A 15,939-nucleotide genomic window follows, 5' to 3' on the forward strand; every position below is an offset into this window, starting at 1 on the left:
GTGAGTGGACAAAGGTCTTTTGTAAACACGCCTGTGCTGAGATGAGTGAACCAGCCTACAGAAGCGGTCTGCGGGAGCCTGGGTGCGCTGTGAGCTGCCGTGGGAATGAAGGCTAAAGACACGCCCCCCTTCCCGACACAGCCACGTCTTTAGGGAGCCTTAGCATGAGATAAAGATACCAAGTAGGCTTGCGTGATGGATGACAAGAGTGAGCAAGTGTACAGGCTGGAGACTGGGGACCTTTGTGGGCTTCCCACAAGGCAAGCTCAAATAACGGCCCCTCTACCACCCACCCACAGGATGTGCAGCAAAGGGATCCAGCCATCCCCACTCCTGTTCCTCCCCCTGAACCTCAGGGAGCTCCTGGCTTTCCTGAGCCTGTTGGCCCTGGTGCTGCAGGAGGCAGAAGCAGCTTCTCTCCCAGGGGAGAGGGAAAGAGAAGAGCAGAGCCAGGAGGAAGGTGACACTTCTGCATCCCTGCATGTGGGGAGCTATTATGCCCTGAGTCTAGAGGACTACAGCGAAGTCATTGACCTGAGCAGCTACGAGGACCCTGCGGACTATGGGGACCAGATGCCTGAGGTGAGGTGACACAGTTGACTTGGAATCCCTGAAAGGAATGGGATTAGGAGCCAGCTCCATTTCCACCTGCTCTATAATACAAATCTCTCAGGCCCTCAACTCATTCTCTATAAGATGTAAATTCATGTGTGTATGTGTGTGTGTGTGTGTGTGTGTGTGTGTGTGTGTGTGTGTGTGTGTTCATTAATACGTGTGCAGGTACACATGCATGTGTCCACATGTGTGGGGAAGCCAGAGGACAGACAACCTTAGGTGTTGTTCCTCGGGAGCTAAAGTTTGTCTTGTTTTGTTTAAGACAGGCTTTTTTCAGTAAGGTAGCTTCCTGGGCCTGGAGCTTGTCAGGTAAGCTAGGCTGGCTGGCCAGCAAGCCTCCTCAGCACTGAGATGATGAGAATCAGTCAAGATCCTGGCAAAGCAAGCAAACTCATGCCCTCGTCTTGCAAGGGGAGCACTTTACAACAGTGCTGTCTTTCCTGGCATAAAGTACAAATTCTTATCCCTCCTTAGGAACTTGTCACTTACATGGCACACCTGGTAGGACCCAATCCCAGAAGGAGTCTTCACGGGCCAAATACAGTTATGAGCCATGTCATGATTAGGCTGTGAGGAGTGAGGGTCAGCTGTGTCTTCATGTTCCCCCTCAAAAGGGGAGATGCTAGCTTGAGTCATCGTCTGTCTTCCAGTCTGAAGTTCTTCCCAGCTCCCTGGCCTCTGCAGAGATTGACCTGTGCAGCACGGTACCTAAGCCCAGAAGCCTTTCTGCCCATTTGTGATGTGACCAGGGTGTGGGTAGAGAAAGGGGATAGTGCTGACCTGAACAATGCTGAGAAGGAAGGAATAAGTTCTAAGCCTGGATGGTCCAGAGGCCTACCCATACTTCAGCTCCGTGATGGGACCTTCTGGGTACCTGACCCTCTCACCTTCTCCTCTCTTGACCTCAGTTTCCTCATTTGCATATAGAAGATGCTAGATGCTGTGCTCTCTAGGGTCCCTTTCTTGCTTGCTCTTTTTACCCTCCCTCCCTCCTCTTATTCCGCTCCACATGTTAGAACTTGGTCACTGAGGTTTCCAGAGGCCGCAGTTAAGTCCTTCTCAGGCATAGACTGCCCTATGGTATGCTTTGTGCTGTGTCTCCAGGCTAAAGTAAACAGCTCGAGTCTTGCAACGAGAACTAGTCCCACCCGGAGCACTGTGGCTCCAAGGACATCCTCATCACTCCTCACAATGGCCAGGCCTACCACCACGGGCCTACTGAACTCCCAGAGCAGTCACGGTAAGCACATCCACTCAGAACGTCACGGTAGCCATAGATCCCAGGCCAAGCAACCTCAAGCTAGCACCAGGCAGTTCGAAAGTGGGGTGTGGTGAGGGCTGAGGCCACAGAATCCTGGGTCTGGATTGGCCTCGGCCAGGAGGCAAAAAAGGGGAGGTTGTCAAAGGGGGAGCAGCTGGCTGTCCCTGATACTTTTGCATAAATATTATGCACAGGCTGAGTGGGATACAAAGCAAGCAAGAACTCCTACACCCTCGCAAAGCCACCCTACCTTAATTAACAGCATTACTTGGGGAGCAGTTTGAGTGGTAATTAGATTAGGGATGATTAAAAGCCTGGAGAGGAGAATAAATAACTGTGCCTGTCACTTGGCATGGGAGCAAATGGCTTCTCCAATCACCTTTGTTAGCAGCCCTCCCCCTCCCCCAGGACCTTCCCAGATACTGGGGTGCAGCATCTCTGTCTCTCCTGGGGATCAAAAAAACTGGGATACAGGGGAGCTGCAGCTTATCCTGGACTCCTGGCCCTTGGTGTCCTGTCCTCTAGGATGTTTGCCAGCATGGACCTGGGGTACTGAGATCAGCTGACTGTCCCATAGGGGGCCTGCGAACTCTCACAGCTACAGTCTCAGACCTGAAGAGCCCATAAAGGGTCTCAGCAGCTGGCCCTGCCTTTCTTAGCCTTGGGAGAGCAAAGACACGGGGCCTCTGTCCCCTTCCCTTGCCGGTCCCTGCTGCTGCTTCATTTCTGGGCTGTGAACTTTCTCCCAGTGCCTTTTGCTTACAAGGCTCCCTCTCAGTAATCTCTGTGATCTTGCGATAGCAAGTGACATGAACGTTGCTCAGCTGTCTGGATTTCTTAGCCACTGAGTGCAGAGAGAGCACCAGGGGCAGAGAACAGGCAAGGGCTGTTTTGCAGCAGAAAATCAGGATGCTGATGACATGCCAAGAGGAAATGGATGCGAGGCAGGCATGGTCCATGCCACCTTGGCTCGGCTATGCTTCCTGGATCCACATAGGACATGGACAATTCCTCTTCCCAGGACAGAGGCAGCAGCCGTTGACCACCCCATATAATTCTGGCCTTTTCTATCTACATTGTACCTTTTGACACTTGAGAAGCGTCCTCTGGAAAAGAGACAGACAGAGATCCTAGAAAAAGCCACCCAAGTCAGAACTTACAGAGGATCAGGGTCTGATGAAAGCACCGACGGGACTTGCACCAAGTGGTGGTTAGGTGAATCCTCTTGTAGGCCAGCGCTGAGTGACAGACTGAGAGTAACCATGAGTATTGTCTGGGTGCAATGTGCTGGGTGGTTCTGTGGGGGAACCCATAGGCAATCTAAAAGCCACAGATGCCCAACTTAGACATCCACCAAGGCAAAGACTGCTGCACCACAGAGGCTGAAGGGAGTCTGACCAGAGATGTCCCTTTGCTGTGTCTTCTACTTGGCCAGGCCTGCCTACCTGCCTGGTGTGCGTGTGCCTTGGCTCTTCGGTGTATTGTGACGACGCAGACCTTGAGAGCATTCCTCCTCTTCCCCAGATGACGGCTTACCTGTACGCTCGCTTCAACCACATCAGCCACGTCCAAGCTGAAGACTTCAAAGGGCTGAGTGAGTTCTGCTTTGAGAAAGGGTGACAGGCAAGGCAGAGATGACTGCCAGGGTACGGACATGAGCTTGCTGGTGGTCAAAGGGAGGAGCCCCAGTCCTTCTCGGTTCTTTCTTTTAAGAGTTTAAGATGGCAAAGGTAGCCAGTTCTTCTCAGGGAGGATCCGAGGCACAGGAAAAGGAAAGAATGCTCAAGGCAATGTTTCCAGGATGTACCAGCAACCACACCTGTTGGCTTCTGGGCCACACCCCCACCCCCACCCCAAAAACCTGCTCTCTATGGCCCTGACACTGTTCAAAGAGCTTCTTGCTGTTTCGTCGTCGTCGTCGTCGTCGTCGTCGTTGTTGTTGTTTTATCTCATGCCATATTCTCTGCTTGAGATGGGGGGCCTGGCCTTGCTTCCAGCTTCTACCTCGAATTGCTGGTAGTTTTTTTGGGTCCTCAATATCCTCCATATAAAGCAAGTTGGGCAGGGGCCAGGGTGTGTGTGTGTGTGTGTGTGTGTGTGTGTGTGTGTGCAGCAATTCCTGAACTTGTTAGTTCGTGTCCTTGCAGGTGGGGGGGGGGGAGAGAGGAGAGGACACCTCTTTTAAGGTGAGTTAACTACCACAGAACCAAAGCTCCAGAGAAAGCTATCTGGGAACGCCATGGTTTTCAAAGGAGACCTGATTTAACCTTGTTTCTTGTGGCTCGGACCTGGTGCCAGTGGTGAGCTGGTTAGAACTCCCTTGAAAAGGATGGAGCAAGCTGTGGAGGCAAGCGTAGCCCATGTGGGGCCTGGAGAGAGGTGCGCTCCAGTTTCGCCCTCTGTTCTCTCTCACCGTCCTTCAGCAAAACTGAAAAGGATCGACCTCTCTGGCAACTCCATCTCCTCCATCCACAACGATGCCCTCCGCCTGCTGCCTGCCCTGCAGGAGCTGATCCTCTCGGAGAACCAGCTGGCTGCCTTGCCTGTGCTGCCCAGGGGCATTGAGGTCCTGGATGTCCGCCTGAATCGGCTGCAGAGCTCAGGGCTACAGCCTGAGGCCTTCCTGGTGAGTCAGGATGTCAGCCCCCCATGCAACACCCACCCCACCCATGTACCCTGACCTCACAGCTGATCATGCTCAACTCTGGTCTGAGGCCTAAAAACCAATTCCCATTTTCCCTTTTCTTTTTCCATTTATGGCTTATTGAGCATTCTTCTCAAGAAAAGGGTGGTTTATATGGCGCCATCTTGGTAGCCTCTGCTTTCTTGGCGAATGGGAACTCAGTGCTATCAGGTCTCAGGATCCTGTTAGCATAGACAGAACACCAGAAGCCAATACCAGCAATCTCCCTTCCCTCTGAGGACACAGCGCTAGCACTGGCCGTTTTCTACGCATCTGCTCCACTCACCCTCTCTGTCCCAGCACCCCAGACCTGCTCACCCACTCTGCCCTTGAAGACTCCAGTTTGTCTGTGGTGCTGACTCTGACTCCAATGCCTTAATCTTAATGGTTTTGACTGGTCACTGACTCTCCATGGTCTGATTCTCAAGAGATACAATTTGAAGGGCATCTTCGTTAGGGTTTCTCTTGCTGTGAAGAGACACCACGGCCACAGCAGCTCTTATGAAGGAATACATTGAACTGGGGGCTGGCTTATTGTTCAGAGGTTTAGTCCGTTCTGTCATGGTAGGAAGCATGGCAGCGTGCAGGCAGACAGGGTGCTGGAGAGGTAGCTGAGAGTGTTACATCCCACTCGGCAGGAAGCAGGAAGAGAGAGTGAGCCACTAGGTCTAGCTTGAGGTTCTGAAACCTCAAAGCCTACTACACAGTGACACATTTCCTCCCACAAGGCCACACCCCCTAATAGTGCCACTCCTTATGGGCCTATGTGGGCCATTTTTATTCACACCACCACAATGGGTTGCTGGCCAGATTCAAGGGAAAGAGTTAAGTCGTTTGATACAAATATGATCCTGTAGGGCTGCCCAAGGAACAGGGCTGGCAAGAGCCCAGGATACATGACACTGAAGCCAGTGAGTGAGTAGACAAGCCTGCCTCCCAACATGCTGGCTGCAGTACTTGGAAAGGCCTCCAAAGACCAGCTGCTCGTGTGTGTGCAGCCTCTCTGTCTCTTTCAAGTACATCAAACCATATGACAACATTTCTCTCAATGCTGGACTACACGCATGGTGGTGGCTCCCTATGGTTGAGTCATCTAATAACTTCATAGCCCTCCTGGTTTGTGTAAAGTAATTTCACAATGACACGCTTCTCAGAATGCAACGCTTGAATCTCAGAATGCAAAGTCCCTAAGCAATGCTTGATTGTAGCAGGTTTCGTTTTGCAAGCAAATTCATACTTAGAAGCATCAAATAGATAAATAGTAAGCACACATGCACACACAAATATATATAATGAGTTTGAGGGCATCCTGGACAACATAATTAAGACCCATGTCTATGACCCTTGTCAGCTTGCTGAGTGCTGAGGTGTGTCACCATGCTCACCAAGAGCCGTGTGCTCTCTCTGTCACTGCTCTTCCTGACAAATGGCTTCCTCCCTCCCAGTCTTCTGTGTGCTGTGGGCCTGCGGAGGGTGCAGAGAACAGTATCCGTGCCACCAGTGGGTGGGATGCAAAACCTGCAGGCATTCGTTTTCTGAGCTGTGCAGGAAGGTCCTGGGATCAGCTGTACAGGGAGGTCTCTGGCTTCTCCAGCCCTCAGAAACATCAACTGTTTCCATATTAGGAGGTGCTTCTCTGCCTTCAGTGGAGCCTATTTACTTGGCCCAGAAAAGGCAGGGGCTTTGGAGCCAAAGGACCTGAGCTCGCTGAGTGAGTCACCTCTGATCTTGTTTCCTACGAAACGAAGGTAGTAATGGCCACTTGACACAGCTGCTGCAGGACTGAGCTCCGCGTTTTCACAGATCACATTGTGACTAAATGCAGGTAGAGATGCTCTCTGTTAAGACAGACGTAGCTTGCTCCTCGCTGTTTTTGGAGCCTCCTGCAGGCTGAGCTTTCCCAGGTCCCTCTCTGATCACTCCCCGCCCCCATTCTAACAGCGCTGTTTTGCTCACATACTCTCCATGAGCCTGTGTGCCACTCTGGCACCCCCTGCGCATGCTCTCCATATCCAACCTGAATGCAGCATTTGGGAGACTTTGCACTGATGGCAGAGGAGGTGAGACTGAACTGAAATGTCCCCTGGTTCTTCCTCCTACCTGTCCCTGCCTCAGTCAGCTTCCCTCAGGCAGCATTAGCAACTCCCATTATGTTCTCTCACCCCCACCCCCCACCACTGCCAGCACTCAAAGACAGAGCTTCCTTTGCTTCCCAAGAGGGGTTAGCATCTGTAGGCTCCTTAAAGAGCCAGTGTCCTGGCTGGGTTTGGTGGTGCACATGGGATTCAGAAGGTATGAAGTAGGGGGACCACAAGATTGAGGCTAGCCTGGGCTATATAAAGAATTCCAGGCCAACCTGAGGTACAGAGTAAGATTCCGGAGAGGGAGGGAAGAGAGACAGAGAGACATGGAGACAGAGAGATAGACACAGAAACAGAGACATGGACACACAGAAGGAGAAAGAGACAGACAGAGAAACACAGAGACATAGACACAGCGAGAGACAGACAGGCAGGGACAACTGCACCCAAACGAGACCACCTGCTGCTGACCTGCTGGGGCAACTTCTTGTGACCAGAGCCTGACAGGACCCAGCAGTCTCCTATGTGTTGTGTCCCCACAGGCACTAGAGAAGCTTCAGTTCCTGTCCCTGGCAGACAACCAGCTGAACTCCATCCCTGGGCCTTTGCCCCTGAGCCTGCGCTCCCTGCACCTGCAGGTGAGGAGCCTTGATCAGACCAAGGGCAGAAATCACGGGCGAGCAGGATGGAAGGCACATGGCCAGGGAATTCAGGGCATCCGTGTTCTCCACTGTTTCAGGGCATTGCCTTCCTTACATGTCAGTATGTCACCTGCTTTAGTGGCCTCACTTTCCCTACCTCCTGTCTCTTCTCGTCCCATTAGGGCCTTTGCTCTTCTCCTCCCCACGTAGTCTCCTATCCTTTCTAATTTCTTCCCTCTCCACATGTGTCCTCTTCTGTGGCCTCAGCTCTGCCTACTTTGGCTCCTCCAGCTGCACAGGAGGCCGTAACCCTTCAGTGCATGCTGTTCCTTCCAGAACAACATGATCGTGACCATGGAAAGAGACACCTTCTGTGGCACCAGGGAGCACAGCCAGGAGCGCCGGCCGCTGGAAGACATCCGCCTGGATGGGAACCCCATCAATCTGAGCCTCTTCCCAGAGGCCTATTTTTGTCTGCCAAGACTCCCTGTGGGCCGCTTCACCTAGCTGCCACCGGGGCAGGTACGGTTCTCAGAGGCTTGCTCATGGAGCACTCTCTCCCTGCGCCTAACCAGTCATATGTAGCCACGTCACAAAATTTCAACACATACACAGAGAGAGGGAGAGAGAGAGAGAGAGAGAGAGAGAGAGAGAGAGAGAGGGAGAGAGGGAGGAAGGGAGGGAGGGAGAGAGAGAGAGAGAGGGAGGGAGGGAGGGAGGGAGGGAGGGACGGAGAGGGAGGGAGGGAGGGAGGGACGGAGAGGGAGGGAGGGAGGGAGGGAGGGAGGGAGAGAGAGAGAGAGAGCCTGAATTTGTATTTCTCCCTCCTCTTTCCTTACACCTTCTGGTCCCTGACTCAGAGACCAGCAGCATCCGAAGCAGAGATCTTTTCCACACTCTCCATCCCTGTCTTCCCACACAGAATTCCAGGAGAGACATGAAAGAAAGAGGAGGAAGAGGGGGCAGCAGAGGGACAGAAAGCAAGGATCAAGGGGGAGGGTGAGAGAGGAAAGACACTGGTGTGCTGGAGTCCGCTCAGGCTGACAAGACTGATAATTACATTTTCCAGAATTTTTGCAGCTCAGTTGTTAAACACAGCCATTATGAAAAATTAAATTATATAACCTTGCAGTATTATACTGAAAAAGAACTGGAACGAACCCCGCAAACTCACCACTTCCCAATGAGTTCGCCCTGTCATGGGAGGCGGTCCACATGGCCGTGTGCTACGGGACAATTCTCTCAGATCATCTGCTGGCACTGTGTTGGTTATTTTGAAACTGGCCTTGGTGGGAGATTTACAGCATGGAAATCTACGAATGCTGAAAACCAGCAGTGTGTGTGTGTGTGTGTGTGTGTGTGTGTGTGTGTGTGTGTGTGTGCGCGCGCGCGCACACGCACGCATGCAGACAGCTCTTAAACAGCTTGCCAGCACACCACCAAGAACTGTGTTTAAACCAGTCCTCCCTGAGCCTGCTCTAGCCATGGCTGGTGAGTACAGCCCCTACAGTAGGGCCCTCCATTTCTTGCTTTTCCTAGTATCTCCTATTCATCTGGAAGGACCTGGAAGGATGGAAAACTGACCTTACTTCTCACCAGCCAGCCCTCTGCCTAGGGCCCCCCTCTCCCCAGGCCGCGGATTTCTGTCCTTTTTAGTCGCGCCTGCATGTGCAACCAGCAGAGGGCAGCCTTGTGCAAAGAGAAATAAATAATAGAGCAACTATCTGCAGACTTTGGATCCTGGGGAGGGCCAGTGCTGAGAGAATGGAAAGAGGAGCAGGGGCTAGCTATTCAACTTCCTCACTGAACGGAGAGGGAAGAGGGAACCAACCTTCATTGTTGCCTTTTTTAAAAAAAGGATAGTCTTGTTATGTGTCCCAGCCTGGCCCTGACTTTGTCACCCTCCTGCCTCAGCCTTCCCACAGCTGAATTACAAGCATGTACCACCATGCCCTGCTACCACAACTTTCATAAGGGGGGTGTAGTGTTGGCACTGAGCCCCAGGTATTGCCTCCTAGGTGTTGGCAGAGGCGTGGAAAGGGCTTGAGGCGGGTACGGACTTGGCTCTCTCAGTAGGATTTCATGTCGTGCCTGAGACAATGTTCCTGGCGATAAGGTGGGTGGGCGTGCAACAGAAACTTCTCTTTCCTGGTGGGGTTTAAGATCTAGTACAGAAAGAAAGTCCACTCAGTCGGCTACCCTGTCCGCTCAGACACGCTGCAGGGGAGTTGCAGAAAGTGACAGGGGCTTGCAAGAGGAGACCGAGGCTCAGAGTCTGGGAGACCTCTTTGCAGGACCGGCATTTAAGCTGAAACCAAAGACACAGTGGGAACCAGCCAAGCCAAGCCAAGGCAACCAGCCAAAGTCCCAGGTGGTCTCTGAGCCTGAAGGGACAGGTGCTTATGGGGGCCCATGTGGGAAGGAAGCCATTTATCTGCCTTTCCCCACCCCTGCTTTGGATGCTCACCACAGTCCCGGGAGCAGGGTGATGATGATTCCCACTCCTCAGATGAAGAGGCTGAGTCCTGAAGAAGGTAAATCGATTGTCCATCCCCCATGTTTATGGACCAAGACTCTTCATACTGGCCCTAGGGTGGTATGGGGGCAGTCTTAGAGGTGCTGAGAGATGCCCTGACCCCTGGCTGAGGTTTCTGTCTTCTCTCCTGGAGACCTAGGGCACAGCACAGGTCACCCAAGGGGAGAGCCGTAGGTAGGCTGAAGGCCAAGAGGGACACTAAAGCTCTCACTGGTTCCCAAGGAGCTGGCTACAGCAGATCCTTCCACCCGCTTCCTTCTCTGACTGTGTGTTTGTGCATTTCTCTCTTTTGTATGCATTTGCGTTCATGTGTGTGCACATGTATGGCGGTCAGAAGATGAGGTCTGGTATCTAATTGTTCTCCACCTGATTTTCTGAGGCAGGCTCTCTCGCTCAACTTGGAACTCAGTTTGATTAGACTAGCTGGCTGGAAAGTCCCAAGGATCCTCCTGTTCCCCCTCACCCCACCCCAGCACGAATGCAGGCCCATGTCCCACAGCCATGCCCAGAGTTTGAAAAAGGATTTGTGTCTCTGGGTATTTTGTTTGCATGTATGACCGTGTGAGCCATGGAGACCAGGAGAGAGTGTTGGTTGCCTGGGACTGGAGTTACAATTGTGAACTGCCAGGTGGGTGCTGGGAATGGAACCAGAGTGTTCTTGAAGAGCAGCCAGCGCTCTTAACCACTGAGCACCCCCACCCTCCATTAACTGCCATGAGTGTTGAGGATATGAACTCCGGTCTTCCGGCTTCTACAGCAAGCATGTTGCTGAGCCCTCTCCCCAGCCCCTCACCCCTGGTCTTCCTTTGTGTATCCCCTGTCCCCTCTCTACCAATCCTATACCAACCGACATCCCATGTCCCGCTTCCTTCACTGGATTTTGAAAAGTCTTCGGTATCCAACAGCTGAAGTTTCAAGATTCCTAGCTGTAAGAAACCCTGCAATGATCCAAGTGCGGTGGCGCACGCCTTTAATCCCAGCAGTTGGGGAGGCAGAGGCGGGCGGACCTCTGTGAGTTTGAGGTCAGCCTAGTCTACAAAGAGAGTCCAGGACAGCCAAGGTTACACAGAGAAACCCTGTCTTAGAAAGAAAGACAAAGAGGGGGGGAGGGGAAACGAAACTCTGCATTGAAGGGACCCACTAATAAATATTTGTATACTTAACAAAATACATATATATGAACATATATTCATACACATATGAATATATGTGTGTGTAGGTATATACATATACGTGTGTGTGTGTGTGTATGTGTGTGTTTTCTTCCAAAACTGGGGCTCCTGTGTGCCTAAGCCATATCACACCTAGGTGCCTACACACCTGTGATGAATTTGTACTAACAAAGTCTTCCACTGTTCTCCTGTAAGAGAAGAGGGCTGACAATCCCTGGGCTCTGGAGTTTGCTACTTTGTGCTATGAACACTTCTTTTTTTTTAAAGATGTATTTATTTATTATGTATACAGTGTTCTGCCTGCATGTGTGCCTACGTGCCAGAAGAGGGCACCAGATCTCATTATAGATGCTTGTGAGCCTCCATGTGGTTTCTGGGCATTGAACTCACAACCTCTGGAAGAGCCATCAGTGCTCTTAACCTCTGAGCCATCTCTCCAGCCCACCATGAACACTTTAAACACCTCCCATTTAATCCCAAAGGTAGTGCTGGGTGAGGGAGGCGGAGGGGGAGGGGAGGCAGGGGGGAGCCATCTCCTCACTGCAAATCTGAAAATGGCCTCTGAAATAAAGTAGCCCCCACACAAACTACAAGGAAGTAGTCCAATCAAATCTCAAACCCAGGTCCTTCTGCCCAGGATCCTGAGCCTAGCTCTTACTTCACACTCTTGAGCAGACATTAAGGTCAAGCGCAGGTCCAGCAGGCGAACTCTCTTCCTGAGGTCATCCTGTGCCCTGGATAGGATTTCCCCAAGGCCACACCTCTGCAGCTGTCGCTGACTAAGTGCCAGTTTTGACTAGGGGAAGCCCAGAAAACAAAAAGAATGCCCTTGTAGGCTCACCGAAGACATTTTAAATACAACATCTGTCCCTCTGTTACAGAGAAGGTTGGAGGGATCAACTTGCTCCCAGCAGCTGCTGTGTCTTGGTCGTAGGAGAAATAGCCAAGCTGACTGACATTGCTCAGGACCAGAAGGAGTTGGGTTGGACCGTGGCCTGGCAATCAGAGAGCATCTCTCAAGCCGGAGTGATGTCCCTCGTCCCCTGTCCTGTCAAATGGCAGCTCTGTGAAAATGGACAGAGGGACTAGTGCCAGCCAGCCATGATGGAACAAAAGAAGGGTCCCCAATGTCCCTGTAAGCATGGCAACCAGCCCAGGTGTCCCAGAGTTCACACCAGAGAGCCACACCAGAGAGCCACACCTGAGCCAGGAGGCACAGATGCCTGCCTCACTCAGTAAACCCCCACTGAACTCCATCTGACCTTGGCAGAGGCACCTGTGAAGGAAGTGCACCGCCTCCCTCCTTGGCCCATGGCCTCCAGGAGGGTCTAACCTCAGGAAATGCACCTTTGCCAATTCTGTGAATATGAAGAAGGGAGGCTGAGAGGAGGCGGGGCCTCTCCTTCCTCAGCCAAGGAGAGCTTGTAGTGACCTCCCCTTCCCCCTAGGCGGTTTCCCCAAAGCTCACCCAGCAGGGCACAGGGCCAGAGGAAGGAGGCAGGGTGGGAGAGACTGTGAGGGGCCTAGAGCCAGCTTGAGCTGAGGAGGCTGGGAGGCTTCCTCCCTGACCTCGCCTGTGCTTCCTTCCTGCTTCCCTTTCCCCTAGCCTTCTCCTGGTGAATCACTCACAAGCTGCAAATGTGAACCTCACGAAGTTCTTTCACATGTGGGGTCTGACTCGGGCGGCGGCCGAGGGATGAATTGCCACGCCGACTCTGCGAGGCCGTGTGCTGCACCCAAAGAAAAGATGACAAACCACATGGGATTTACGAAAACAAGCTAGGAAGCCAGGCTTAATGGCCCCTGCCTGTCATCCCACCACTCAGGAGGAAGATTAAGAGTTCACAGTCAAAGCTGGGGGCGGTGGGGGGGAAGGCGTGGCGGCGCTTGCCTTTAATCCTGGCACTGTGCAGGATGAGGGGATGGGGGAGGCAGGCGGCGCTCTGTGAGTTTAAAGCCAGCCTGGTCTAACAGCAAGTTCCAGGCCAGCCACAGCTACATCGTGAGACCCTATTACAGAGAGGGAGAGTCAGAGACACAGAGACAGAAAGAGAGCAGGAGAAAGAAGAGTTCAAGGTCATCTTTGGCTACAGAGTAGTTTGAAGCCAGCCTGGGCTATGTGAAAAACTGTCTAAAAAAAAACAAAAAACAACACAAGAAAACAAAACAAAAAGACAGATGAGCAGCAGGGAAAGCCACCATTTCTCAGAAGTTCCTGTGCCTGGAGCTGGGGGGGGGGGGGTCAATAGCCCCACACCCCCACACCTCATCCCCTGCCCCTCACCCTCCAAAGCACTTTGTTGCTGTGGCTACTTCCCCATTGTGGATCAAACCCAGGATGAGAGTTATCACCAAGTGCAACACATCCCCAGTCCCTCAACGTGCTTTAAGGAGCAAATGCTGATGAATGCAACCCTCAGGCTGGAAAAGGGATGCACAGTGAGGGCCTACATCCTCAGGGAATGCAGTGAGGGACCTCATCTCAGGAGAGCCCTGTGGCTCAAGGACACCCTGTCCCCATCCGCCCACTGCCACAAGCCTGTGTCCGTGTCAATCTCTCTCCTAGCCAGGAGGCAGGCAGACAGATGCGAGCTGCTTGGCTCTGTCCTGCCCCTCCCACCTGCACCCCCCTGGCTGCTCCTTCTTCCTGCCCCCTCCTCTCCAACACACCAGCTCTCACAAGGTCACCTCCAGCCTGGCCGGCAAACTCCACGTCTCCAGCAGCTCCCAGGTCCCCCTCCACGCAGCGCAGCGTGAAGAATTTCCCTAGGGAAGGAATGCGCCCGTGTGTGCTCCATGTTTGTTCTTTTCCTCCATCGAAGCTGAGGATTCCCTAGGTACCACAGTAATACCGTCATTCAGACCTCCTCTTCTGTCTTCGTCCTTGGCCAGTCTGGCCAGCCCTTCCAGCCTCCATCTGGCTTTGCAGCGGGCCTTATTCCCCATCTCTAGCCTGTGCAGTAGAGGAACCGATCCAAACCTCACTCCTGCAACCCCGGGAAGCAACGCCTGAATGGCACAGCTCAGGGATTAGAGCAGGCAGTCCTGGGAAGAGAGATCCTGCATCCCAGACCAGGCTCCTGGAGCCCGGTACATATAGCAGCCTTGTTCCTCTCGGAGAGCCAGGAAATTCCTGTGTCCTGGGGACAGGCAATGAGGAAAATGAACCTCTGGTTTTAGGGGAGCTCAGGGCTGGAGGAGCCGTAGGGGATGGGTGGGTGGAGAGGCGGAAGGGCACTGGAGGTGGATGGAACCCTTGGCTATGTAAAAGACTGGCCTCTGTGCTGAAGGATGGTCTGCAAAAATAGGCAAGTAGTAAGTGGCTGTCCAGATGTTTCAAGCCAACGCACCCGGGAAGAGGAAAAGTCTGGACTCAAGTCTTTGGAATGAAACCACACTTGAGATGAAACCACACTGCCAATTTTAATGCTACACGTTTTTAAAGGTGAGTCTAGAAACAAGGTCCTTCTCAATGTCACTAGACCAGGACATCATCCTGCAGAGATAAGAAGAGACAAAGAAAAAACCAGAAGTCAGTATTCCAAAGACCCCACAGGCTGGGTGTTAGCCAGGGCCAAGGGCGAGGCTACAGAGAGCTGCCAGCCTGTGCTTGTGAGCCTCAGTGAGAGCCTGTGTTTCCCCTTTACATTTCAGACACCACCTTTTATCTCCAGAAGGGTTCAGTGTGGCGGACAGCGTCCCATTTTTACAGAACTCACTTCCTTGCCCAAGGTCACAGCACAAATAAGAGGCAGAATGTCAGCACAGCCCTCCGGGCTTCCTGGATTGGGACTGGGTGCCTGACACACTCACTCAATGGTGTCTCCCCTCAGACTGAGTATAGGAACGTGCTCAGAGCACACCCAATAAGCACTGCCAGGCCAACTAACTCCACAGCACAGCACAGGACAGAGACATGTGACAAAAACATCTACCTGCTAATGACCCTTTCTCCTCCCCATCTTCCAAAAGCCCCCAGCAGCTGGGGTTCTCTAAGCCTTTCCAGTCTGTCTTCCTTCCCCCACACACACACCCCCATCCCTCCCCATCTATTGTCCGTGGTCCCAGCATCTTGGCTCCTCAGCATCTATTCATCAGTTCCTTTCCACTTCCCAAACCCTGGCTACAATAGGTTTCTTCCTGGTAAACAGAGCCACAAGGCGGCCCAGTGGGGCTGTTCCTAGCCAGGCTCTATCTCCCTCTGGAGTCCTGCTCACTGCAGTCTACAAAGGAGGATGTGAGCTGCTGGAGGGTCTGCCTTGCCCACTCTGCCTCTCTGTTGAGCCCCCGTTGCTGCACTGGAAGCAAGTGAGTACAGCGTCACACTGGCCGCCTCTTTCTTTTCTCCGGGTCCTCCCAGCTGGACTGCCAAAAGAAATGTAAGAAGGGGGAAGTTGATCTTTATAATCAAGCATGCTTCCATCATCATCCTGAGGTCTGAAGAGTGGGTTCTACGTAAAGCTTGTGACGATGTAATAACGCCCGAGGCTGAGGCACAGATGCCTACCAGCGTACCCAAGGATCAAGGGAGAGCACGTGGCCCCATCCCAAGCAGAGCGGGCAGCCTCAGCTCCTGAGTCTCACACTCTGACTGGAAACCAAGGAGACAGCTGGCCTCACACAGACCTTGAGTCCCAGCAGAGCAGCAGAGAAGGGAGCCCCAGCCGAAGAGACTCCCACAGAGCCAGACCCCACCTCAGCCTGAAGTGTCTCTAGTTTCCTTCCTTGATTCTCTGAAGAGCTCTTCATTAAGTTCCTAGCACTGGGGGGGGAGGGGGGGAGGGCTTCATCATAACAGAGACGGGCAAGGTCTCTTCTCTGTGGGGGAGAAAATAAACACTAACAGATAAAGGACATAATTCACAAAGGGAATATGCTCAGTCGTTGGTCTCTCTACTAATTCAGCTACAAGGGAGTGAGGGAACGGGTGATCTGTGGCTCTCCTTGAGC

General features: G+C 52.7%; 1 protein-coding gene across 2 annotated transcripts; it reads left to right on the plus strand.

Moving 5' to 3' along the window:
- Positions 1 to 148: 148 nt before the first annotated feature.
- OPTC (opticin) lies at positions 149 to 7,917 on the plus strand. 2 transcript variants are annotated; one of them, XM_084786192.1, is made up of 7 exons: positions 149 to 182; positions 300 to 582; positions 1,720 to 1,855; positions 3,312 to 3,470; positions 4,300 to 4,502; positions 7,183 to 7,278; positions 7,618 to 7,917. In XM_084786192.1, the coding sequence occupies exons 2-7, from the start codon at positions 301 to 303 to the stop codon at positions 7,786 to 7,788; spliced, it is 1,047 nt and encodes a 348-aa protein (XP_084642318.1). In that variant the 5' UTR covers positions 149 to 182; position 300; the 3' UTR covers positions 7,789 to 7,917. The 2 variants fall into 2 exon arrangements, with proteins under 2 accessions (XP_084642318.1, XP_084642319.1); XM_084786193.1 differs by lacking the exon at positions 7,183 to 7,278.
- The last annotated feature ends 8,022 nt before the right edge of the window (positions 7,918 to 15,939 follow it).

The sequence above is a fragment of the Acomys minous genome (assembly GCF_964271855.1).
Source record: "Acomys minous genome assembly, chromosome: 1".
Classification (NCBI taxonomy): domain Eukaryota; kingdom Metazoa; phylum Chordata; class Mammalia; order Rodentia; family Muridae; genus Acomys; species Acomys minous.

What these genes read in the sequence shown, in the direction of transcription:
- OPTC (XM_084786192.1), top strand. Translation starts at nt 301, where the DNA reads ATGTGCAGCAAAGGGATCCAGCCATCCCCACTCCTGTTCCTCCCCCTG. An exon ending in ATGGGGACCAGATGCCTGAG is followed by an intron (nt 583 to 1,719) that starts GTGAGGTGACAC and finishes CTGTGTCTCCAG; the next exon opens with GCTAAAGTAAACAGCTCGAG. An exon ending in GAACTCCCAGAGCAGTCACG is followed by an intron (nt 1,856 to 3,311) that starts GTAAGCACATCC and finishes CTACTTGGCCAG; the next exon opens with GCCTGCCTACCTGCCTGGTG.